Here is a 27,941-nt window from a genome sequence, read left to right as displayed (position 1 = left end):
CAGCACCACCACAGCATCACTCAGGGGCACCACAACATCATTATGCGCGACAACAGTATCACTGAACGCAACAGCCTCACTTGTCCCCAAAGCAACATCACTCAGCGCCACCACAGCATCAATCTGTGCAACCATTCAACAACAACTGGTTCAAATATTTTCTGTTACTGTTTCAAGCTTTTTTACAAATGTCATAAAAAGATGTTAAATGTTTTCACTTCTGTTCTTGTTAAAACATTGTGATTTGTCAGATCAATACATGTAAGACAGGGGAAAACTAAACATGTACCTTTACTAATGCTATAGATGTAACATTTGCTAACTTTATAACTATTGGCATTTCTAATAACAAAAATAATACTTTTATATTTTGAAAAACAAACAAAAGTTAAAAAATATTTAAATTTTACACACCAAAAGCTCATACTTTTCTATTACACGACCTATTGCATTGCAAATGCTTGTTTTACAGCTGATGGCTTTCACACCCTTGTACCAACTGTTGTTGCTGTTTCCCACCCGTGCGGACTTGAAGAGCGCACTGTTCAGGGTTGTCCTCTACGTGCAACACTAGATAGACGTAGACCACCATATCTGAGCACAAGAGACCGCACCACATGCTTTTCCATGAACTGGGATGCCACAGAGCTCATTCCTAGTTAGGTTTGTTTGAGCTCAGCCTGCTGAGCTCGTGAAGGATGGACACTCTCTATTGATGGTCACGTGCTACTCTCTGGCGAGCATGTGTAAGAAATCTGCTCAAAGGCTGCGTGACACTGTTCAGTGATTGCCAAGTATGTGACAGCCAAGGCATACAGGAGTGTTTCCGTCAGCCATGAGGCCAAGCAAGACGGGTGTCCTCTTCTGCTCCAGGATGTCCTCTTCTGCTCCAGGATAGACTGCAATAGTGAATTAACGCGCTATCCGCTTTTACCTGACTATGCATGACAAATATAAGACCCCGTGGTAATGAGAGGATTCAGTAGAAATGCGTTGGTCTAACTCTGACTTGTAATGCAAGGCACTTAGCAGAGCTGTACTAACACAGTTTGAACTTGAATCCTTCTTCCCTCGGTTTGAGCATGTTTTTTATTCTGGATTGTAATTGTGCTGAAGCCTTCTCACTCATCTCGAGATGCAGCTGGCATTGGCGGGGCACTTCTGCGTTTGACAAAAGTTCCTGAGAACAAGGGAAGCATAATGTTCACTCCTTCAAACACTTGATGGCTGTCTCTTCGTCTGACGTTTCTCACTGCCACGGACCTCTCTTCTTCAGTAAAGAAAATCCCTGACATTTTGGCTGTGCTATGTGTGCTCTTTTCGTTTGGTAGTATCTTGTTGCGGATTCACAGCCAGATGTTGGGTTATTTCTGGCTGCCGCTGTCTAAGCTAAAGAATACTGCATGCTGATGCCACACACACACTGATAAAGAATTGCAATTGAGTAGTTAAACCTGAGCAGAAGGGTATGAAATCTGTCCATGATATAGAGTGAAACTGCTCATCCATGCTGGTAGGCATGTTATAAAGGGCTCTACTTGGTTCTGTCAAACTCATAGGGCACAGCTGGCGTCTGCTGTTCCTCCAGTTAACACATTCATATATAAGCTGGAGAACAATTGCCATGTAGGAGCACCACAATGAATACACTGTTCTGTTTTCATGTGCTTTCTGGTAGATAAGAAGCTAGACTGTGAGAAATCTATCCCACTGCAGCCACCCACGTCAAAACGCACAAGTTACTACTTGTGTAACGATATATCTGTAAGAGACTTTAGTTAGTGATAGATTCCTTACCTTAGACTATCCCCAGGCGTCAGACTGGTTCCGGAAACCTTTGCGTAGCAGTACCCTTGCGCGTCGGTAGGCGTTGTCTGCGGCTCCGCGTCCATCGTTGGCGTCGTGGGCGCCGTGATGACGTCGTCGGAGTACTTAGACGCTGCCTCCGCGTGCTGACGTCAGTTCTTAGACACAGCTTTCCGCGCCAGAAGCGCAGAGCCATGCCAAAAACCAACACTGGTGCCATGAAACTAGGGCCCTGAAAGGGGATGACCTTAACCCTAGATATCGGTTCGCAGAACGGGGAGGATGGGTGGGTTGGTAAGGAATCTATCACTAACTAATGTCTCTTACAGATATATCGTTGAGAAGTAGTAATTTGTGCATCTGAAAGAGACACGTTAGTGATAGATTCCTTACCTTAGAATAAATACCCCAGCAATACCAACCCCGTGGTGGTGGGTCTGCGAACCAATAATCACACCAGAAAGTCCTGGAGGACGGAACGGCCAAAGTAGCCATCCCTCCGGACTGGACTGTCCAGGCAATAATGTCGCGCAAATGTGTGCAGCGAGGCCCACGTAGCCGCCTGGCAAATGTCCTGCAAGGGCACACCTCGGCCCAAGGCAGTTGTAGTTGCTGTGGCTCGAGTGGAGTGAGCCCTCCGTCCAACAGGGGGTTCCTTCTTAGCCAAGGAGTAACACGCCTGGATACACAAGATGATCCACCGGGAGATGGTCCGCTTGTGCACCGCTTTCCCTTTCTTAGCGCCCGCGTATCCAACAAAGAGTTGATCATCCACCCGGAAATGTTGTGTGCGATTCAAATAAAATGAGAGCGCACGTTTTGGGTCCAGACGGTTGAGCCTCTCTTTCCCTCTCGAGGGGTGCGGAGGCGGAAAGAAGGTGGGCAGGGTGATGGATTGCCCAATGTGGAAGGCCGTGACCACCTTGGGTAGGAAGGAGGGCCTCGTTCGTAACACAACCTTGTCCGGATGGACTGAAAGGAAAGGAGGCTTACAAGATAGAGCCTAGAGCTCACTTACTCTCCTGGCAGAGGTGATGACTACCAGGAAGGCAGTCTTCAAAGAAAGAAGGCGAAGAGGACAGTTGAGAAGTGGCTCAAAGGGAGCGCACATCAGAAACGTAAGAACCAGGTTCAAGTCCCACTGAGGCATCACGAAGGGAATAGGAGGAAACGTATGAGTGATGCCCTTCAGGAATCAATTAACGATAGGTTGATCAGGCAGCCTCAGAAAGGCTCAAAGATAGCCCTTGACAGTGCCCAGAGCAGAGCCCTGCTGGGCAAGAGAGAGAAGAAAGAGGAGAACCTCCGAAAGAGGGCCATTAAGGGGATCCACAGCCTTTGCTGTGCACCATGCCAAAAACTTATTCCACCTGCAGGCGTATACCGACTTTGTGGAGGGACGCCTGGCTGCCAGAATGATGTTACAGACTTCAGGAGGCAAGTCAAATGGCCTCAACTGTCGCCGCTCAATCTCCAAGCATGGAGGTGGAGACTGGACAGTTTCGGGTGGAGGACCGTCCCCTGCTGCTGCGACAGAAGGTCCTTCTGAAGAGGCAGACGAACCGGGGGATCGACTGACATACTGAGTAACTCGGGATACCAGTACCTTCGTGCCCCGGCCCGGCCCCGGCCCGGCCCCGGCCCGTTCCAACGCGCAGAACTGATGACATTGCGCGTTCTCTTCGGTGGCGAATAGATCTAACCAAGGCTCTCCCCACTGCAGAAAGAGACCTTGCGCCACGTCCGAGTTCAGACGCCATTCGTGATCCATCATGCACCGGCGGCTGAGTTCGTCCGCCCTGGCGTTCAGAGAACCTGCCAGGTGTTGAACCATCAGAGTCACGCCCTGATGTTCCAGCCATTGCCAGAGGCGCAGAGCCTCCTGGCACAGGGTCCACGACCCCACCCCGCATTGTTTGTTGCAGTACCACATGGCGGTGGTGTTGCCCGTGAACACCTGCACTAAACTCCCTCGGACAGACGGGAGGAATGCCTTCAGTGCTAGACTAATCGCCCGCAGCTCCAAAAGGTTGATATGGAGCCGGGACTCCGCCAGAGACCAGAGGCCTCTCCCATGCGGCCTCCCCAGACCTGGAGGGACGCGTCCGTCACAACTACATGCTCCGGTTGGGGAAGGGAGAGGGATCTGCCGTTGACCCAATCGCGGTCCGTGAGCCACCACTGCAGCTGTCTCGCAGTGCCCTCCGAGATCAGGACATGGTCGGACAGGTTGCCCTGATGCTGGGCCCACTGAAACTTCAGGTCCCACTGCAGAGCCCGCATCCGCCACCTGGCGTGATGCACCAGAAGGATGCAGGAGGCCATCAGCCCCAGAAGCCGTAGCGGCAACCTGACCGAAACCCGGGATAAAGGCCGGAAGATTGGAATCAGAGCCTGTATATCCCGAATCCGCTGTTCGGGCGGGTAAACCAGAAACTGCGCCGAGTCGAGAACCTCTCCGATGAAAAGGAGCTTCTGAGAGGGAAACAGGTGTGACTTCAGCACATTGATGGAGAACCCCAGCTGGTGCAGGAGATCCGCCGTAGTCTCGAGGTGGCTGACGACCGTCTGGGGCGAGCCCGCCTTCAACAACTAGTCGTCGAGGTAGGGGAAGACAGACTCCTAACCTGCGCAGATGAGCTGCGACCACCGCCATCACCTTCGTGAACACCCGTGGGGCGCTGGTAAGGCCGAAGGGGAGCACGGTAAACTGAAAGTGCTCGTGGCCTACCGTGAACCGCAGGTAACGCCGATGGGCCGGCAGGACCGGGATATGGAAATACGCGTCCTGCAAGTCCAACGCTACCATCCAGTCTCCTGGGTCTAGGGCAGCTAAGACCTGAGCCAGAGTCAGCATTTTGAACTTCTCCTTCTGGAGGAAGCCGTTGACGTTCCTCAGATCCAAGATAGGGCGTAGGCCCCCTTTGCCCTTCTTGGGTACCAGAAAGTAGTGGGAGTAGCAACCACGTCGTACTTCTGGCCCAGGAACGCACTCTATGGCTCCCTTGGCCAAGAGGGCCGAAACTTCCTCCTGCAGGAGCCGCAAGTGATCCCCCGATACGCAGTGTTGTTGCGGTGGCATGGCTTGAGGAGTCGTCTCGAAGGGGAGGGTGTAGCCCCTCCGGACGATCTGCAGCACCCACCTGTCCGAAGTGACAGTGCGCCAGTGAGAGTGGTGATGGCGAACCCTGCCTCCCACTGGCGCCACATGGACCGAAAAGCACGGACTAGGAGGGTTTAGAGGCGGATGCTGCGGGGGAAGGTGTGGACTGACCTCGCATGTTTCCCCGACCGCCTCCACGGCGGTTTTCACGGCCGCCGCCGCGCTGGATGTTAGTCTGCGGCGAGTGGCTGGCGGCACGTGTGGGGACGCCCCTTCCTTGGCCACGAAAGGAGCAAAAGGCACCCATTTGCTGGCTCGGGCCGAGAGGCCCAAGGACTTGGCCGTAGCCCTGGAGTCCTTAAAGCGCTCAAGCGCGTGGTCTGCCTTGACGCCAAAGAGGCAACGGCCATCGAACGGCATGTCCATCAGTGTTCTGGACATCTGCCGAAAAATTGGCGGATCTCAGCCAGGCGTGGCGTCTCACCGCCACCGTCGTAGCCATCGCTCTGCCTAGCGAGTCGGTGGTATCCAGCCCACACCTGATCGAATAAGGGCTTGGCCGAGTTTGGCCCGTACCTCCAACGGGCACTCTGGCAGCACCTTCGCCACCGTCTCCCACAGAGAGTGGGTGTAGCGGCCCAAGAGGCATGCGGTGTTGGAAGACCGCAGCCCCAAACTAAGGGAGGAGAATATCTTTTTAACATAATTCTCATACCTCTTGGATTCCCTGTCCGGCGGGGCCGTCGGGAATGCGGTCTGGGAATTAGAGGCCTGGATGACCAGACTCTCGGGGTGGGGTGGGAGGACAGGAAACATGGGTCGCCCAGAGCCGGGCTGTGGCGTCTGGCCACGTTCCTATCTACGGGCGAACCCGTAGCGGCCCTGGACCAAGTGCCCAAAAGAACGTCGGTCAAGGCCTCATTAAAGGGCAGCAGAGTCTCAGCCGAGCATGACTGCAGTTTAAAGACCTCTGAGAGGAGGTTACTCCTCACGGCCACGACGGGGAGCTCAAGGCCCAAGGCCTTGGCAGCCCTCATCAACACCACACCATAGGTAGCCCCCTTCTCCGAAGCCACGGTGGGAGGAGAGACAAAACCAGTGTCTGGAGAGGTGTCCAGGCCACTGGCCTCCCCAAGGTCTCCTGCCCAGTCCTCATGAGAATGACACTCCTTGGTCAGAGGGTCCTCAGACCCCTCCCAATCCTCCTCTTTACCCATCTCCTGAGACTCAGGGTTGTAATTGAATGGGTTCGGTTCATAGAAGTGGAAATCTCCAGTGGCGCCGCTCCGACGTCGGAACTGAAGCAAAGGAGGTATCGGGGGCGGCGCCGGCTGAGGACGGCGCCGGAGGTGACACCTGACGGACCGACGCCGGGGGGGTTGTAAGGTCCACCGGTGACGATCCAGAGCCCGAGGAAGGCCCAGCGGCGTCCTGCGGCACCGGGCCCGAAGGCGCCAGCGGCGCCGGAGCCGCTGTTTCCTGCGGCGCCGGGCCCGAAGGCACCGGCGGTGTCGGGATCGTGGGGCCCTGCAGAGCCGGGCCCGAAGGCGCCGGCGGCGTCGGGGTCGAAGCCCCCGACCCGCTAGTGCCCCTAGACGGGTCCGCTGGGCCCGAAGGCGCCGCAGAGCCCGTCGGAGGAGAAAGGGACCTCATGGCCATGAGGAAGCGCTCAATCTCCTCCGGCGTCGCGTCCTGCCCAGGGACCGGAGGGTGTGGGGCGGGACAAGACGCCCGCGACTCCGAAGGAGCCGCGTGGGCGGTGTCACCCGAACCCCCGGCCGCATCGCGTGAGCGTCTGGGGAGTCAGAAGAGCGATGATGTCTCTTCGACTTCTTGTGCTTCTTACCTGACGACTTGGACCCGGAGGAGTGGTGCCGACTCCCGGAGCTGTGACGACTCCGTCCCCGCGACCTGTCCCTCGACCTCCCGTGGGACCGGGACCGGGATCTCACTCGGCGCGGGCCGACTGCCGGAGTTCGAGCCGCCTGCGGGACCGCTCCCGCCTGGCTTTCCTTGAGAGGGCCCGACAGTCGGGGCAGGCCTAGTTGTGGTGGTCGACGCCTAGACAAGTTAGGCACAGGCGGTGAGGATCCGTGACCGACATGGTGCAGTCGCAATCACCACAATGCTTGAAACCAGGCATCCCTACGGCACCGATCGGAGTAAAAAGACTTCGAGAAGGATCAAAAATGATCTCAAAAAAGTTAGTCAAAAATTGACTGGGTTACTGCTTTTTCCAGATCTGCGCTGGCTGGCGCGGAAAAAAGAAGAACTGACGTCAGCATGCGGAGGCGGCGTCTAAGTACTCCAACGACGTCATCACGGCGCCCACGACGGACGCGGAGCCGCAGACGACGCCTACTGACGCGCAAGGGTACTGCTACGCAAAAGTTTCCGGATCCAGTCTGACGTCTGGGGCTATTCTAAGGTAAGGAATCTATCACTAACGTGTCTCTTTCAGATAGTGCTCATCGACCCTTCTGTGCCGAGCTGGGGTGGGGAGGGGGGGCCTGTAGGTCCACTTTTGTGGGATAGATACTAGGGCCACATGTAACCAGAAACATTGCAAGCATGGCAAAAGCTTTGTAATAAGTGATTCATGTCTAGGAGGTCCCCTTGCACCCTATCTGTGCAAGCTGCAACATTAAACAAGACCTATTGAAATGCAAATGCTTGTTAATACACTTTGACCACACTGTCTTTGATGGCCTGAAACATGCAGAGTATGTGTGGCTCCTACAATCAATAAGAATTAAGAGGGAGGAGGAGCCGAGCTGCCGACCAAGATGGCCGCCTAGAGACCGGCTCCGCCGGCCCTCCGCTCCTGACTGATGATCCTGACACATATCCTGTGCCCCAGATACACCCTCGGTGTGTGAGTAGCTCTGGTGCAGAGTGCAGATACTGCGGCCTCCCGGGATGCTCAGGAGCCCTTGAAAAACGTCCGGTGATATTGAGGCTTGCTGATTGAAAGACCGGGGCCTCGGGTGGATTCCGGACCCGCCCGTAGTGTGACAACAACGGACACTGGCGGAGGCGGGGCCGGCCTGGAGGTTCCAGTTTTCGGATTGCCGCGGGTTCCGGGCGGGCCCGGCGGCAGGAGTGCCAGCGCAGTGTTTGTTGGGGCAGTCGGCTGCGGATGCCCGGCGGGGCGCTGCCTTGCTGTTGCTGACCCTGGGCTGGGGCAGACGGCGGTCGCCCGGTCCCGGGCGGAAGTTAGGAGGCGGCCCGAGGAGTGCCGGGCCTTGTAACTGAAACAGAGCTTGGACGTGCATGGACCAGCTAGACCCGCGAGACGGCAGGGGGGCCACCGGGACGCGGCCTGTGCCGAGCGAGTGAGGCAAGCCCTGGGGGCCGGTGGTGTCATTGGGCCAACACGACGAGCGGCAGTGCCCGAGATTACGTGGCGGCAGGTTGGCCTCCTGTGGGGCTTAGACGGGGGGGGGGCCCAGACTGCGTGGGTGGCCCACTGATTGCTTGGGACCCTAAGCCGTGAGACCCCCGAAGTGTTGCTATTGGTCCGTGGGGTCTGCGGCAGGGTGCAGTGTCTTGTGGCTCCACAGGGAGGCGGCCCCGCCCGGCTGGGGCTTTATTCGTCCCCAGGCTGCCCTCAGTGCATTTGCAGCGACGCAGTGACAGTTGCGAGTCTTGTGGTCGCTGTGGTGGAGTGCTGCCAGACGCAAAGAGTATTTTGCCTGGGAGGAGGAGCGGTGGACTCATCTGTTCTGTGCCGGACATGTTGCGGTGGTGATCTATATGTGGGCCGATCACCCGATCTGCGGGTGTAAAGTGCTGGCTGGGGCCACCCCCGGGGGGATTGACTGTTCTTCCCTTGCGGAGGCTTTGGCGACGTCACGTGGCGAACGCCCGGCGAGGATTCGGCTAGGTGTTGGCAAGGACTCCAACCCACCTGTTGTGGGGACGCGGCGGTGGATTGAGTATCAAGGGGCAGGATGGCGGCGAGAGGGGACTCCGACAAGCCAGTGTCCAGGACGTCGAGAGGTGCCAGACCGATTCAATCTAATAAGCTGGACCGCTATACTCTGCCCAAGGGTTGCCCGATTGAGATCAAGAAGACGCCGGCCGGGGGTGCGGAGGAAAATTCGGCGGCGGAGCCGCCTACACTGTCGGATCTCATGGCCGCAATCGCGGGTGTACAGGCGTCCCTGAGTCAGAAGATGGAAACAATGGACGGCAAATTGGACACGGTCACCATTGAGGTGGGACTGCTGCGGGCGGACCTCACTAAGACCAGCGAGAAAATCAAGTCCCTAGAGGTAAAGGCCACGAGTCTTATTGATGACGTTAATTTTCTGCAACAGGAGGTACGAGATCTTAAGGCGTCAAGGGACCTAACCGACCGGAGGCTTGATGATTATGAAGGGCGGGCACGACGCAACAACATCTGCATCTTAGGTGTGCCGGAGAAGTCAGAGGGGCCTGCACCGGATCGGTTTGTGGAGAACCTTATCCTGAATCATCTGAAACCCAAGGGACTGAGCAATTTCTTTACTGTTGAGCGGGCGCACAGGGTCCCGGGGGGGGGGGGAGGGAGACCCAAGCCAGGGGCGAATCCGCGTCCTATGATAGCTAGAGTCCTAAACTTCCGGGACAGAGATGTGATTCTCTAGACTGCTCGCACTGCAGGTCCATTGGCATTCGAGAACGCGTCCATCCTTTTCTTCCTGATTTCACTCAGCTGGTCCAGAAACAGCGGCAAGGATTCATGGCGGTCAAGAGGAGGCTGAGAGACAAGGGGGTCAAATACGCTATGCTCTATCCGGCCAGTCTGCGGGTGGAACATAATGACAGGGTGTGGTTCTTCGACAATCCGGCGGTAGCGGCGGACTGGCTGGACAGCTCCCATGGTCCGGGGTCTGAGGCGGGTGGCCCGGCAGAAGGCAGTGAACAATAAGGTTGTGAGCACGCAGCTGGGGACATTGCCCTAATTTTTATGACACCTTGGGAGTCAGTTGAGCGAATATTGGACTCCCCTGGTTGGCTGACTTTGTGGACACCTCTGTTCTGGTTGATGGGTGGGGGCTTAGGAACCCCGATGATTCTCAATACACTCATGTCTCGGCTGCGCACAAATCCCTCTCCCGAATAGAATATGTACTGGTGCCCCCGGCCCAGGCTGCGTGGTTCCGAGAGGTGGGGCACTTGGCCAGGGGGATTTCGGATCACTCACCGGTTTGGATTAGTTTAGACCTTGGGGGGCGTGATGTGGCCCGGGTTGCAACCATTAGCGCTTGGCGGTTCCGAGACCCAGTGGCAAAGAAGGAGATAGTGCGTGTGGCCGACAGACATTTTCGGGAGAACACCGACTCGGTGGACTCCAAGTGTTCCCTATGGGAAGCGTATAAAGCTGTCCTTAGAGGGGAACTGCTATCGTATGTTTCCGGAAAGAAGAAGAGGGAGCGTGCTGAGATTGATAGGGTGGAATCAGAGTTGCTTGCTCTGGAGCGGGAGGTGTCGCTTGCCTCCACACCGGAGGGGTTGCATCGTTTGAGCCTCCTCAAGGATGAGTACCGGAGCCTGGCCCGGGACAACGCAAAGTCACAATTGGCAGATACCCAGAGTAGGGTGTACGGGCACGGGGACAAGGCCAGGAAGCTGATTGCCTGGTTGGAGAAAGGGGAGTGGGCGTCGCGGTTGGTTCCGGTGTTGCAGCCAGCTGGGTTAGATAAAATCACGAACCCGCAGGAGATTGTGGATGAGTTTGCTGGCTATTACAAGAAGGTGTATGCGGCTGAATGTAAATATCCGGAGTCCGAGAATGCAGAAATTATCCGTGACATCCCGATGCCCACTCTTACGGATGAGGACAGGAAGGTTCTTGACTCTCCCCTCACAAATGATGAAGTGGCGCAGGCGATTGGAGGGGTTTGTTCGGGTAAGGCGTCTAGCCAAAATGGGCTCCCTGTTGAGCTTTACAAAGTAAATGCGAATAAACTGGCTGCTTTCGTCAAGGGCATGTTTGAGGAGAGTAGGGAGAGGGGGCTGCTCCCGTACGACCAGCGCGTTGCGAACATCATAGTCCTGCATAAGGAAGGTAAGCCGAAGACAGAGTGTTCTTCCAATCGACCGATCTCCCTGTTAAATGCCGAACCTAAAATTTTGGCTAAACTGTTGGCGACCCGTCTGGTAAGGTCATCACGACGCTGATTCACCCGGACCAGTCAGGTTTTATGCCTCGCCGGAATACCGCTCTTAATCTGCGCAAGTTACATAGGGTTCTTGGAGGGGCATTACAGATACACGAGCCGACGATTTTGTTATCCTTGGATGCCACCATGGCATTTGACAGAGTGGAATGGCCCTATCTTTTTGACGTTCTGGGTAAGATGGGTATAGGCTCGGAGTTTGTTTCTTGGGTCCGCCTTTTGTATTCCGGTCCGCTGGCCCGAGTAGTTGTCAATAACCACAGATTGGCAGATTTTGCGTTGGAGAGGGGCACTAGACAGGGATGTCCTCTCTCTCCACTGTTATTTGCGATGGCATGGGACAGGTCGATCAAGGGGCTCAGATGGACACTTGACTGGGAAGACAAAATATCGCTTTACGGGGATGATCTTTTGTTGTATCTCTCCTCGGACTTCGCTCATAACGTTTTTAGACGTTCTGGAGGTGTTTGGAAGGTACTTAGGCTTCGCCATTAACTGGACGAAGTCGGTTCTTTTTGTTTTGAGTGGTGATCCCCCGGAGGTTCCTTCAGGTTGCCCAGTCAAACTGGAAACGGAGGGATTCAAATATCTTGGTATTTTTATATCCTTGGACCCCCAGAGCAGATACTCCAAAAACCTGTTACCGCCCCTGGTTCGACTTAGACGAGATGTGACTCGTTGGAAATCGCTTCCGCTCTCTCTTCTCGTCGTGCTGTTCTGTTTAAAATGATGGCTCTTCCTCGTTTCCTGTACGCGCTCCAGAATTCCATGGACCCGGTTCCTCCGTCGTACTTCTTTGGGACAGTAGGCCCAGAATTACATTGGCAAAATTGACGTTGCCGTGGTATGACGGGGGGATCGGTTTGCCCAATATCCGTACTATTGGGCATCACAGTTGGCGGCGGTTAATCAGGCCATTTATGGTCCCCGGCTAGATCATGGACAGCGGTCAGGTTCCCGGGGGGGAATTTACTAGGGCATTATATGCGAGGCACGGACGTTTTCCCCTAGTGGGTCCGGCGGCAGTCTGGCATGAGGTTAACCGCTCCCTTAAATGGGAGGGGAGGATCACACTGGCTACACCTTTCTGGAATTCTGAACGCCTGGTTAGTCTTTGGAAGTCAAAGGGCTTTGACAAATGGGACCTCATTGGGATTTCCAGTGTGGGAGATCTCTGGGGTAAGGACTGTATCCTTCCGTTTGAAACCCTGCAGGAACGATATCAATTGCATTGGAGTGAGAAGTTTTGTTACCTCCAGATTAGGCATGCGCTGCTTGCCGGTATTCCCCGGGAAATAACGATCCCAGAGGCTTCCCCGTTGGAGGATTGAGTATTGGATGGTCTTCTTCCCTCGAAGACGATCTCCTTGATTTATAAAAACCTAGTTAATCACACGGGGGATCCCCTGGGGTACTTAGGGACCAGTGGACAGCAGATGGACTGATATTAGATGACGAGGACTGGAGGGAGGCGGTGGCCTATCCGAGGGTCGTTTAGGAAGAAGGGGACCCCTATATAATAGTATACACTTGCTATACATAGGGAAAATAACTATTTTGGGAACAGTCTATAGCCAAGTGAATGAGCTAATGTACAAAACTGTATATCTAAAAAAACACCAATGAATTAGAACTTAATGTTGCCCAACAATACACAAATTAAGAACCCATGTGATGATTCAGTCATTCATTTTATTATTCATAGATACATTTTATGATCTTTTTTTAGAAAAAACTGTATCTTGTTTTCATTTTTTCTTCTTTTTTTGATAAAGTTCATTACAATTCATATACAAAAAATATTAAAAATACAATACAAACAAGAGGCAGTAGATATGGCAGATGATGGAGGCAATGCGGTATAAACTATGCGCGTTTCGGCTTGGCAGCCTTCCTCAGGTGACCGTCTATTGGAAAAGGAATAATTGTCCAGACCATACGGATGGAAAGGAGCATACATATAACTATCGCCAAAAAAGGAACGCTGACTTCCTTGGTAAAACGAATGGAAATTAGAAGTATGCCCGGTGATTAGTGCCGCGACATCCGGTACTATAGGTAGCTATTCCTCACGGTGGTGCTCCGTGTTACCAGCTATAGTTTGACCCATATATTAATATATTTGGTGAAAATTGACGGCAAGATGATGAAGTTACAAGACCGTGAAGGCAGAGTCCTTCCAGTCTAATTCTGTTGGTATGCGGAAAGACGAGAGCCGGAAATGCGATAATATTAGGAAGATGTTGACTTCCTAGGTATATGGATCAAATTCGGGATACGGCTCTCGATAATAGCAAGCACATCGCGAATGTGCTGATGTTAGGTGAATGGCGAGGGTCGTTGCAATACAAATGAGGCTCTGACTGGTTCAGTTAAAGATTCTCCACCACTGCTATGTGACTGGCCCACGGATGGTGTGAATGGGATTGGCTGCGAGTGAGGACGTGGCGTGGCTGGAACGTTCTTTCATATGTTGTGGGACTGCCCTCTGATTCAGGAGTATTGATCTGCTATTCATGCTAAGTTACGTGAGGTGTGGGGAGGGAGCTTTGAGCTGGAGGCACGGCGGTGTCTCCTGAATATTTGGGAACCAACCGACCTCTCGTCCCATGGAACGATTTGGGCCACGTTGGCATGCGGGATTGCTAAGCGTAATATTGCACTGCTGTGGGGAGAGAATCAGCCGCCTACTGTTGGGAAATGGATGGAAGACTTGGATTGGTGCATGTTTAGAGAGCGGGCCGTGTATGTGGCCAGGGGAGGCCCAAGAAATGGGGCAAGATCTGGGGGTCCTGGAATGCATATAGGGGTGATATATGCGCTCTGTCGAACCGGTTGATCCAGTAATGTTGGTGAACCCTTGAACACGTATGTTACTATTTCTGATGTATTTCTTTGATCAGGAGGTCATATCTATGTAACGCGTGTGAGATGCAACCCAGTGTCTTTATTGTATGTGTTTTATGATTTATTTTGTGTTTATTAATAAGTAGATAAAAAAAAAAAAAGAATTAAGAGCTCCTGGTCATCTACATTTATTAGAGTGCTTGAGCGAGACCACATTCACTAACTGTGAAAACAATATTTACATTCCTTCTTACAAGCTAAAAGCACTAATTTAAAATAATGCTAAACCATAACATGCTCAGCATGGCATCATGCTGCCTGTTGGTAAGGAACCTGCTGGAAAGCGTAAAGGTAATTTCTTGTAATGTGAGCAGTCCTAGTTTGAGAAAGCCTTCATGACTAAGCGGACAGTGGTGCAAATCAATAAAAGCCTTTTCGCATGCATGCAATCTCTATGCACAATAACCTTGCAAAGGGGGCTAGAGATAAATAAGGGGGCGGGGCAAATATAGCCTGAGTTCGGGCTGTGATGAGGGGGCATGAATTTGTAGTGGGAAGTGAACAACGGGGGTATTGATTGATGTGTTACGTCATCACAATCCATTCAATAATCCCTCGAGGGTGCCCTGCGAGCAACAACTGGACCTTTCTGAGCTGCTACTTTTCTCTACTTTACGGCTGAAAGTTGTGCGTGCGTGCTTGTGCGCACACAGCTTTGATGACGTCCTATGACTCCATAGTGGCTAACCCCACCTACGAGGCCCCGATTAGAGCGGCGATTGGCTCAACTGCCTTACTTATTTGTTAACAATGTACGCAGACACACAGAAACGCGACATTGACAAAAGAAATAACCACATTTATTTGACATGCCTACACTACGAGTGAAGCTGCAGGGACCAATGGTCCGCTGGTGATGTAATGCCGGACTCTAAAGGCATGCAAGAGGAGTGGGTGTTAGGGCTGCACAGTGAAACCTGTGGTGAGCGCGTACCACAGAGGAGCGGGGGGGGGCGAGGGAGCCTCTTGTCTGTGACGCGCACTAATGCACGTCCTACACACAGACGGGAATGGGCGGAGCAAAGGCGGGACATGCGTCCGCCTTTGCCCAATCCTGTGCCGTTTAAAAAAAAAAAAATACAAAGACGCTAAAGCCAATGGCAGGCGGCGAAAGCCTGCTCACACGCATAAGCAGCTTTCAGAATCCCTTTAAAAGAGGTCTTGCGCTGCGCACTGCAACACTAGGTGCAAGACCTAAAAAGGTAACATTAGCTGCCTCCACTGCTTTACTCCCAGGACAAGGACAGCACTCCACTGCTCACAATGAAGGCATGCTTGGTGGACCGCTCCGTGCAATAGGACAGGTCAAGGACCTCACACAGGCAAGAACAGGTATATGCATGACAGGTCTGGTTCTTCGCACATGCTTAGATTACCCGGATACCTCAGACAAAGTAAAAGTTAGGATTCCAGCTATACATGTAGTTGGGCCCTCCCAACAAGCAATTTGAATAATGAGTGCTGATTAGGCAAACAAAAGAAGGCCAAAAGGGTTGATGAGTAACCATTAACAGTGCCCATAGCAAAACTTTGCCTGGCCAACTATAACACAAACCTACTTTTCTTCATTGCAGGTGAAAAACTCGAAGCAGCAGCCCAAACAAACTGATCTGGGGGGTGAGCAACCAAGATGAAATCAAACACCTAAGACGTTAGATCAGCCCCCCCCCCCCCACCTCCCCCCCAAATCTCCATGCAGAATGGTGGAGATTTGGGTGTATCACAGTGATTAAGGTCTTTCCAAAGAGGAATATCAAGTGGAGGACTGATGCTCAGGGTCAGCATTTTGAATACCAGTTCATCCTGGCCTAGCCTGGGTCCAACAGAATCAGCTGTGCTTAGTCCTGACCTTCAAAGTTGTGCCGCTCCCACCAACATGACTTTCCTAAAGAATTGAGGGGCCGATGTAGGGCCAAAGGGCAATGCAGTAATTTGAAAGTGGTTCGGCCCCCACCAAGCAGAGGGGCTTGAAAGTCCACATCCTGCAGGCCCCGGGACACCATCCAGTCCTCGGGATGCAAGGCTGCAGAACCTGAGCAAGTGTTATTTATATGAACTCTTCTGTTGTCAGGAATGCAATGATGTTTGAAGACTAGAATCAATCTTAGCCCGCCATCCTTCCTTAGAAGCAGTAAGGGAATTACACCTCAGTCTCTGGTACACATTTGATTGCCCCTTTGGTGGCCAATTTCAACACCAATTTTAACAGAATGGAGGCATGATCCACTAGCATCTCAGAGTGCACAGGTGCAATGCGGAGAGGTGCAGCAGAAATGGAAAGGCATGCCCAACTTGGATAATTTGAAGGATACACTGGTCTTTTGTGATGGGAGCCAGCAACGCAGGCAATATTGGATTCTGCCCCCCACTTTTCTCATTGTTAGATTGGAGGGATTACTACATTAATTGGCAATGGAGCCAGGAGAAGAGGAGGACATGGAGTGTTGCTGCTGGTGATGGCCTCATCTATTGGAAACTACCCTACCTCTGCCACTATGAAAATCCTGCGTGGGTTGGTATCTAGGCTGAGAAGGTTGTCACTGGTGATACGCAACATCTCTTGTATTTCCACTGAACTTAAACTACAGTTTATGGAATTGGTGAGCAGAGGAAAGTTACTCTGGCGGGACCTTAACTCTGCTGTATTTAAAAGTCTGCAAGGCCATGTCAGCCTTCTCATCGAAGAACCAAGAACCATCAAATGGCATTTTTTATTAGAGAAGGCTAGTTGTCCCGTGTGAATCCAGTGGAGACGAAGACGTGTCATCTAAGGATGGCTGTCAAGTCTACAGCACAGGCAATTGAATCTGTAACTTCCTCTTCTACAGAACATAAATTTACTTTGCAGCACCCATATCATTTGCTGTCTGAAAAAGGGCACTTTGCATCTTCTCTGGCAAACCCAGCAACACCTCATGCGCCATGTCCCAAAAGGTACAAGTGTAAAGGGAGACAAAATGAATTTAGGGAGCGCAAAGACAAACTGACAGAAGAAAATACTTTCTTGCTTGTAGTGTAATTTCTTTTTGATTTTCTGCCTGGTGGAGAAGTAGGGAAATAATTGAAGCTTACCATGCTCATTGAGGTCTGCCCTATAAGGCTCTCCAGGGTTGAATGTGGAGTTAAAGATTTAGCATCACCTGTGCTGCTTAGGCTGGGGCTGAAAAGTCAAGTAGAGTTCAGAGACCAATGGCCCAGGTTGCAAAATTTCCATGAGAAGCTTAGCCTTAGTTTGTTTAGTGGGAGAGGCAGATATAGGACTTTTGGATCCATCCAAATTACGACCGCAAAGGGGACCCTTTCCAAGCCAGGAAGACATAACAGCATCCAGTGATCTATCCACAAAGTAGTGGCACTTTCCAAGTGAAGGCATAGGCCTGCATCTATATAATGTAAATGTAAATGTATTGCGATTTATATAGCGCACGTATCACCCGAAGGCATCAAGGCGCTTGCCTTGGGAACCCGTCCTGGAATTCCCCTGTGAGATAACCCCAGCAGGGTATCCACAAGGTGAAAGCCAGGCATCCCGCCGCGAGGGGCCGTAGTGGAGATTAAGCAAGCTATTGCCCAGAGTCACAGAGTGTGAACCCGTTAGTCGAGTAGGCACCGGAACGAGAATTATCGAGCCCCTGGAATTTTTTGAGCCCAAGACCCGCCGAGGCAGGGAATTGAACCCTGGTCCAGAACCGATCTCAGTTTCCGGGTCTGCCGCCTCTAACCCCTGAGCCACACTTCTCTACTACATAATGTACTATAATGTACTATATAATGAATTGGAAGCAAACTATCTGCCTCCTCCTCACATTTTTCATTATACGGAACATGTTGAATGGCCTTACACGGCATCAAGATCTGACCAAAATATGTTGTCCTGCCTTGGCAACATTACTACTGAAAGATGGACAACTGGAAGAGAGCCCTCATCCTTCCCAGCATGAGCTTTGGTAATCATGTACCTTGAGACTCAGAATTGGAACTACCATGGAAGGAGGACCACAAGGCTGGACCTGCAGCACACAAGTGAAGTTACAGCATAACGCTGTCAGTAGAGCTGGCCGACTGACTGACTAGTGTCAGACGGTAACATGGGACAATTAGTTAGCATGTCAGAATGCATAGCCCAATGAATGAGGTGGTCTGCACACCGTAGTTCACACATTGTAATCCATTTGATATAGTCCATATAACTTGACAAATTGCTTGCAGAACTGGGTTGTGCGAAGCCCTGGATGCACTTTACCTAGTACAAACATGTGGGGAGCGCGTTAGACACGCTCCACTCCCAGACGCACTGCGTTTGAATGGATACCAGATCCAACCTGTTTTTAACCATTTATCCTTCTTCCAAGCTTATCCAATAACAATTTCTTCATTCAATTTCTTCATCTCATTTATCCAATCCACATGTATATCGTACTGCATTTTAGAAACTTCTCATATTTTCGTGCGCCCATCCGGGCCAAAACATGGAACTCACTGCCTATTCACCTTCGCCTCACTCAGAACCACCTAGCATTCAGAAAGCAACTTAAAACGTGGATATTCGACCAGTAATTCCCCACCCCTCTTCAAGAGCCTTGAGACCCTCTGGGTATATAGCGCGCTATATAAATTCATTGACTTGACTTGACATTGTAATCCATTTGATATAGTCCATATAACTTGACAAATTGTGTACAGAACTGGGTTGTGCGAAGCCCTGGATGCACTTTACATAGTACAAACATGTGGGGAGCGGGTTATACACGCTCCACTCCCAGACACACTACGTTTGAATGGATACCAGATCCAACCTGTTTTTAACCATTTATCCTTCTTCTAAGTTTATCCAATAATATTCATTGATGTTTGCCACAATTTCTTCATCTCATTTATCCAATCCACATGTATATCGTACTGCATTTTAGAAACTGCTCATATTTTCGTGCGCCGTTCGAGCACAAAACGTTATATGCATAAAACAAGTTTTTAATAGATTTCGATACTATCTACAAATAATGCATTATTTGTAATTGTCCATTTACAGTTACCCCTGACGAAGGGCTGGACTTAAGCCCGAAATGCATTGGGTTTTAAATAAATGAATGCTGCTCTGAACTACTCAGTGTATTTGGATCTTATTTTCTGAAGAAGTCCGGATGGGCGCATGAAAATACGAGAAGTATCTAAAATGCAGTACGATATACATGTGGATTGGATAAATGAGATGAAGAAATTGTGGCAAACATCAATGAATATTATTGGATAAACTTAGAAGGATAAAAGGTAAAAAACAGGTTGGATCTGGTATCCATTCAAACGCAGTGCGTCTGGGAGTGGAGCGTGTATAACGCGCTCCCCACATGTTTGTATTAGAATGCATAGCCCGACAGCTCCAAGGGACCAGAAGGCAAATTATACGGGCCTGGAAGTAGGGTAAATACCTTCAGCATGGGCCCCTTGAAGGTCATAATCTGTTGCAGAGTTGATGATAATCGTGGGAACTTGAGGTGTAAGAGCACAATTTGAGTTGGAAACAAAGAGAGAGTCAAGTCTTGCAACTGCTAACGGAGCAATCGCGCCCAGGAACAGAAGTGCGTGGACATTAGGGCACTTGATCATTCTTTTGTATTGGTTCCTCAACATGAATTTGGTCTTGTCTTTCAATGTAGCCCTACTTTGACACAGGACATTTTTAAAATGACCAGCCTCACTTCTAGCGTTCCATGGCAAAGAAGTTGGTATTTCTGTCCCGAAGGTCTCTGGTACAACAAGGAACACTTGTTGCACAAGTTGGTGTCAAGCTTGGTCCCAAGATTTAAGCAGAAGCCATGTGGGTCATTATAGACATCTGCTTCTGACATGCATGCAACGACTTAACATGGTCATCATCAGGGCCGCATACCAGCATGATGCAAAATTTGCCGAACAATATAGTGAGCAATTAAACCGGTGGGCATGGAAAGAGAGGAAAGAACATTGGTACACAGGGGCAGTGTCTTTATGCATTTCCATGTCCTGATGTTCGGATGCAGGACGAAGGTGTGACAGATCACAATACATCATCTTTTGACACACAGGAGCTACTTGCAAGAGTTTCTGGATCTAGTCTAGCACCTGGGGAGAGTCACATGGTGAGGAATCTATGTGTGGATGTATCCATCAGAAAATAAAATATGTGTTTTATGTAAAGTCACGGTGTTGGACATCAAGGTCCAAAGGTTGCTCTCACTTCAGGGCTGGACAATCATTGCTGGTCATTCTGCCTTAACTACAATGATTGTGCAAGCCACACCCAGCACTCTGACGCCTTTGTCGTGCCTATTCAAATACACTGAAACAATCTTTAGGTATGAGAGTAGAGGTAGGATAGGCACACAAAGTACTTGCTGCAGAAATCCAAATGTGGTAAGCAAAGAACCTTCGCCGGGGCAATGGCACAGGGCAGGGCAGCACTGGGTCAGAAAAAGAACCCTGATGTAGTGACCATACCGGTCACCCACCTGCTAGCTCTGCTTTTTGAACTTGGAGAAAGTCAGATTTAGGATGCTCACGTCACTTTAACCAAAGACACACTGCATAAACAATCAACACACAAATAGCTAATACCACACAAACCCATCATGTGTCCAATACCCTCAAATTAGGGTTTCACTGCATTTGTAAAAGCATTATTGACTAAAAAATATTATCATGCACCATCATTCCACAAACACATAAACCTTCAAACAGGCTTTAAACAGCATACCTTAGACAAAACCTTGACACATTCAAGCACAGAACACTGCAATTTAGAGAAATAGTTTGCTAAATTCAGCAAAAACAGAAGATACCACACACTTTCTTAGCATACAACATATAAGCATTCCAATAAATTTAGCTTAAATGCACCATTCCTTCATAGACACATCATACGACAGACTTGGATTGCAACACATATACAGAGAACACTATGGCTAATGTGGAAAAGGTGGAAATCCTTTTAGCATACTGAACCATGAACATATGACTCTATAAAGATTTCTCAAAGTGGATCGCAATATACCTTCACACTATCCCCTACTAAACTAAATGCTGATCATATTGTCTACTAATCAATCACAATCAAACACCGGACCTGCTATGTGAGCCAGCTTCTATGAAACTCTTAACAGCCTCAGCCGGCACAACCCAATCTGAGGCAAGCGTTAAGCCAACAGCAACTCCGAGTAAATCTATAGCATCAGCCTTGGAAGCCAATCGGAAAAGAGGCACCACAGCTTCTCGTATGTCTCATACTAGGCCACACTCGGGCGAAAAAAGCAGCAAACGGGCCCTGATTACTGACTTTTTAAAGATCGCTATCAAAACTACCTCGAAAAATCGACCACAAGACTCTGAATGCAAATAAACTAACTCAATCTACCACAACACCTACAAGTGAGGCCCCTACGGGCTCCTCACGTGAAGGAACCACCAAAAAAAGGGAGGACAACAGGAGCAGCTGTCAGACCAACAGCTGGGTAGCCACACTCAAAAAATCACCGTAGTCCCAAGCCTTCAAACTCTATCGAAAGCAGTTCATTTCCCGCACCTGCACCAAACGCCAAACCCCGTAGTAATTGAGGCACAAATTCTCCATCACTCTCAGCCTTCTCATCCTCTATCAGCACCCCCCTGCTTGCAGTCACAACCCTCACCCTTACTCTTATTTGGCTTCCATGACCCCAAAAGCTTCAATGATGGCGCCACCACTCATCAATCAACCTCAAACACTATGAGTCCATTTGGCAATATGATCACGCTATCAGGAGGATGCCACCTCAATGCAAAAATACCTGCCAATCTTAACACAAACAGTAGAGACAGGCTCGCACAATCCACGCATCAGCTGGCAGCTACACAACATAAAAGCCAACACCTCAGCCAATCTGAATCACTGGAGGAGTCGTTCTTTTAATTTGAAACATACAGATCCACCCCAGCGCTGCCACTCCTTCAAACAAAGGACACAAGCATAAGGGACTTACTTTGTACCCCCCTATAAGCCAGTGTCCAAGCGATCTGCTCCGAGCCCTTACCAGCAATATGGAACATCGCGCTCAGGCTCCCACTGGAAAATCCAGCCGTTCCCCCACATCTTTCGTCTGGCCACTCCTGCTCAACACTTTAGACACAATCAGAAAAGCTATGACCCTCCACCCAGACAAGCTTGATACCCAAGTAGATCTGCTAAATATTTTGACCACTCACATCCAGGGAATCGAACAAAAAATACATGGCTTCAATGAGATGATCGCGAAGGTACAGTGAGACCAAGAAACAACATACCAATTGACCCATTGCCATTGCACTCAAATCATTGACAAACTAGCCGCGGTTCCAATCTTACTGACTGACCTCCTGGGCACCACCAGGGAAGTCCTTTCAAACAGATCTCTCAAGGCAGGGAATGTTCAAGAGGCCCCAGGAGAAAAGGATACGCTAACCCTCAGGTTTACGGAAGGACAGACTACCGGCAGCATGGGCACTTCCCCAACTTCAATCATTGAAAACACATCTGCACCTATGGCTACAAATGCCCAGGAAAACCCTAATACTTCAGCCTCCCAACCCTTCGACAACTACGAACAGTCTCCAGGAAGGCCGACCAAAACAATTAAGCCATTAACTAAGCGGGAGTAAAAAACGCCTCCGAAAAGCGAGAAAAAGAAAATTACAAGTCAATCAATTAACGCAACTATTGTCCACCCTGATTAGGGAAGGAAACAAAGCATAAAGGACGAAGTCCCAAATACTTTGGAAGCAATATGCAACAAGGAATCCCTAATCACCCCACTTGATTCCCTCACTATACTTAGCAGCCCAAACCACATCAAAACAAAACAAACGTTGCCAGACAATCTGTAAAGTCTATTTAAACCTCCAACCAGGAAAGAGAACCAACACCCTAATACCTCTGTTAAGCAAATAGCAAAACCTGGATCTCCGTCTAGGATTGAAATGAAAGATTTAACCACAACGTACCCCAGAGAGGTCAATATGCTAAAGGACAATGCCTGGAAAGACTGCTGCAACCCAGAAAAAATCAACAAGCCAAGTCCAGGATGCAACATTACCACCAACATAAAGGTCAACAAAACTCCCACACAAAACAATACTAACGTCTCTCCGCACTTGCCCTTGATGTTCTCAGGGTTCACAGGGGGAGCAATTTCAAAGAAATAAGGTGCTGATTACGCACCGCAGCATGAGACTTTTCCAAACAATAAAAATCTGGAATTTATTCCCCATTATATCTCAAGGGGCAACCATGACTTCCTCAACAGGAGTATTCTGTCAAAACTACTCAAGGCGAACCGTTCTTTGAGCCACATCAACTCGAGGGACATTGAAAGTATAGAGTTCCATCAGAACTGGCATTCCGTGGACTTCGAAGAATCAACCACTGCCACGTTCACAGATTCCCTCCTTACTGAGCAAATCTGGCAGCACAGGGTCCCCTTTGAAAAATGGAGCATTAAGTTAAAAAAGATCGAGCCGCCACGTTACCCCAGCCCATTACACATGCCTACACATCCAGCTGGTTTGTTACAAGGCGCCAAAGGCCCATATAACCGAAGTCCTCTCGCAGGCAAAGATTCCAAGGCCAGGACAATTACAATCACCTTTCCTCACCCTGAAGCCAGTCAGTCCACTGGACCCCGGCACTCAAACGTGCCTGGAATTTCCCAAGCCCAGGCATGAAAAAACCCACATGTTGCCACAAGTTTACCCAAAAGCTACAAAATCTGCTCCTGGAACGTGTTTGGCCTTGGCGTGAAACTAGAAGACCCAGACTTCATGGAGTTTATTACACAGTATAATCTACTCTTCTTCCAGGAAACTTGGCTAATAAAATCCACCCCCCTAGTAGGTTACAAGGAATTCCAGAACCATGCCATAAAGGGGACTAACCAAGGGTGAGCAAAATGGGGCCTCTCCACCTTTATTTCAACCGGCACTTCCGGACTCGCAGTTGCCATAGACCTTGATTCCCCCTGGTTGCTATGTGTAAAAATTGACATCCCGCCTTTCACCGGTCTTTTGATCATGAACATTTACATTCACCCTGCGCTCAAACAAAAACTGGCAAGTATTGACCATTTATTAGCCTCACTTGCCACTCTAAAACTTGCCTACCCTGACGCCAACATCATTCTGTCAGGGGACTTCAATATGACCTTACTGCAAGATACAAACGGCACCAGGGGGCACACTCAGAAAAAAACTCGACATGACACCTTTGGCAAGAAATGCGCAGCTCACCTGTACGATCTTTCAATGCGAATGCTTAATGGTCACAGCCTGACAGATACCCCCAGCAGCTTACAACAGGGTCACTCAAAAGTCAGCCTCAATTATTGACTACTCTTTCACGGACCACAACCTTGTTTCCCAGATCACGAACTTTCAAATCTTAGACAGAGCAGAAAGAGACCATCAACAGCAATCCTTCACGCTCTTAAGTAACAAGATGAATCCAATTTTCATTAACGCCATGCCGCAACAACTCCAATGCCATAACCTCAAACGCCTCATTTGGCAAAAGGATAATATACATGACTTTATGGAAACATGCATCAGTATCTTGGAGAAATCCATAATCGAACCTTCTTGCATTTGAGCCTGGGAATCATTTACCATAGAGTTAAATCAAAAATGGTCCAAACATGTAACTGACAGTACAGCAGGAAAATCATTGGGGGCAGCATGGTTCACCAAAAGCCTTATATCTCAAAAACAACAACTGAACAAACATTTACGACAACTAAGAACTCAGGGCTCACCTGCCACCCAAGACCAATTGCTTCTAATCTCCAAAGCCAGAAAAGACCTTAAAAGAGACCTCATGGTTGCCAAGAAAGGATTCCGGGAACACCACTGGGCGAAACTCCATTACTCTTGCAAACAAAGAGACCCTAAGCTATTCTCGGAAATTATCAACCAGTTAACAAACGGCAGGAACCAACACCATAACTCGGACATTATGGAGGAAATAGGGAGAGCCCACATTGAATCACTATATAACAACATTTTATCCCCAGGCATCATTGACTGTGGTTTCCAACCAAGTAACAGAGCTATCATCAGAGACCTAGTAAAAAACGAATCCCCCTCCGATCCAGATTGCCTTCCGCAGATCCCTAAAGAACAAGTCATAAAAACACTTAAAACAAATAGGATCCGAGGGTGCCCCTGGGCCCAACGGCCTCCGAAACGCCTTGTTTCGGAACAACCCATTATTCTGGACAGACTACTTGTCTCCTCTTTTTAAGGATATTTGAACCTCCAACAAGATCCCTGACTCTTGGAGAGGAAGCATTTTAAGCCCAATACACAAATCGGGTTCTCGTTCCGATCCTTCAAACTACAGATTGATCACGTTAATAGATGTGGAGGCTAAAATCTACGCATCAAACTTGGTGGCAGACTTAGAGGACTGGGCGGCGCGAACAAACCACATCCCTCATAAGCAAACCGGACTTAGGGCCGGCATGGGCACCTTGACAAACATTACCGCTATAACCCTTTTGGCCAATCGAGCCCTTGCAAAATCAAGGCCACTTTACGCATGCTTCATCGACCTTAAAGCGGCCTTCAACAAGGTTACTAGAGCCAAGCTTGGGCAAAAATGCACAAATGGGGGGCCCCAGGTAAGTTGCTGGAGGCCATAATCAACCTGTACTCTCAGACCCGGGTCCAGATCAGGTAAGGAGTTGGGCTCAACATTACTAAGAAGATCTACACATTCAACGGGCTAAAACAAGGGTGCGTGCTGGCACCCTGCCTCTTCACATTTTAACAGCTTATGTGGATGAGCACCTTCGGTCAATTCAATCCGACCCTCCGAAACTTGGCACAAAGCCCACACCCAGCCTTCAAGATGCGGATGACAATGTTTTACTGGCGCAAACTCCAATTGGTTTGCAACGACTAATTACTGAACTTGGGGCTTATACAACCTCGGTCCAACTAACCAGCAATCACCAAAAAACGAAGGTGATGCGCTTTCACAAACACCACCAAGCCGATTACAAATTCACTTGGACAAGCGCCCTTTGACCGAGGTGGCAGATATTTAGGCTTTCAAATTGATCGCAAACTTACCTTCAAGATTCATCAGTCCCAAGGTCATACGAAATCTAAACAGCTGCAGTTTGCCTTCAAAATTAAAAAAAACAAGCTTGCAGGCGGCTCCATTGGTCACCTACTAAAAGTTATAGCAGCAGAATTTCTGCCTTCCATCTCAAATTGCAAACAAAACAGGTGATGACATTGATCCACATTCGGTCCATCACCTGTTGTGTTTGCATATTCCATCTCAAATGGCACAGAAATCTTGAACGGCAAGGACGATACAGGCCTGAACTTGGAACAATAAATTCTCTTCAAGAAACTGTTCACAATTCCCCGCCATATTTCGCAAGCTCAAATTCGACTTGAGTATGGTCTATGAAATCAGATCCCCAACAGATAAGGCGCACTAGTCAAGTAACATTGGAGGATGCGGGATGCAGAGGAAAACACACTTGCCCACCATTGTTGGATAGAAATCGAAAATCAAGCCAGCCTCAAAAATTCAATCTTCGAAGCTCTGAAGGCCTCGCTTTCAGCACTAAAGGAGGCATGGCTTACAGCTCCTACCTACTGCGGCTTTAAACCTGTGGTCAGCAAAGCCATAAAACAGCACTCTTTACGTTTAAACAAAACAGACCTAACAAAAAAAAAAACCACGCCTAGACCGTGATACAGACATACCAAAGGTTGCACCCTCAATCCTACTTGTTAGATCATTTTCCGCATCAGAAAAAACACTTTTTAACGCTATTAAGGCTTGGGTCTTATTCATCAAAGGACCTCACCCCGAAATGGGAATACACATGGCAATCAAAGAAATGCCGCCTGTGCGGAGCTTAGGATGAGTCCTTACGCAAAACGGGCCTTAGGGAGGTCCTCAGGAAGGAACAAATAGGAACTTGTAGAGCAGCAGTAATTCAATTTCTCTGGGGCTCATCCACGTTCCTAAAATCGCTGCAAGAGAACTGGCCAATGTAGAATCTGTCAATCAACTCATGCAATGTTAGGATACCTGGCTCCGAAATCCTCCGACAGCCTTGTTTACATGGTAAGATTTTTTAAAATATCGCCTTTTAAAAAAAATATTTTATAATTGTAAGTTTTACTCATGGTGGTTTTCCCACCCTTTTATGATTTTTTTATGAAATCAAATAAAAGTATATTCATTCAATCAAACACCAATACACATTTCCACTTTCCTATGAAAGGTGGTTGAGTGCGTCACAATGCTATGAAAATGATCTTATGACTACGTGAATGCAAATAACAGAAAACAACATGGTCATTTCCTAATTTTACTTGCTTGCAGAACTTTAGGATTGACAGGGTTTTGCGGTCTAGGCAACTTGTATCAGCTTTGTATTGGATGGTTATTGAAATATCATGTTATGACAACTACTTCCCATTTTAGAATAACTGCCACTGTTTCCAGCTAACCTGGAAACCTCCCTACCCGATACCAAATTTCTGCTGTTCCTTTTCCTAGCAACAAATGTTTTCATAAATGCAAAATATGAATGTTAGACAAATAAATCTGAAATAAATATACAAATAAACATGAAATACATATAAAGTCAAAACTTACTTTGATAGGATGTTCAGCTCCTTGCTAACTTGGGCTTTAAATTTTTTCTTTTTCATCTTTTCAGCGTTTAACATGCTTTTGCTGAGGTACTGTAGGACAGCGGGGACATGGGGCAACAGTAATCTTACACCTGTGCTGAGTGACTCTGGAATAAACAGAATTTGTTTCAACTTGAGGAAACTCAAAATTTCAATTACAATTCACATGCACACCAAGGGCTAGATGTATCAAGCGTTTTTTTTTGTCGCAAACGCTGCGAATCGCAAAATAGCAGCGTTTGCGACAAAAAAAG

General features: G+C 49.2%; 1 protein-coding gene across 1 annotated transcript in view; it reads right to left on the bottom strand.

The window, feature by feature from the left end:
• UTP20 (UTP20 small subunit processome component) overlaps positions 1-27,941 on the bottom strand; it is a 1,022,377-nt gene that overhangs the window by 503,314 nt on the left and 491,122 nt on the right. The window contains exon 31 of the mRNA XM_086919130.1: positions 27,650-27,794. Within this exon, the coding sequence (XP_086775256.1) occupies positions 27,650-27,794 (145 nt within the window). The remainder of the gene's footprint in view (positions 1-27,649; positions 27,795-27,941) is intronic.

The sequence above is a fragment of the Lissotriton vulgaris genome, chromosome 1_1, assembly GCF_964263255.1.
Source record: "Lissotriton vulgaris chromosome 1_1, aLisVul1.2, whole genome shotgun sequence".
Classification (NCBI taxonomy): Eukaryota; Metazoa; Chordata; class Amphibia; order Caudata; family Salamandridae; genus Lissotriton; species Lissotriton vulgaris.
This window is presented reverse-complemented; position numbering and strand designations above follow the sequence as displayed.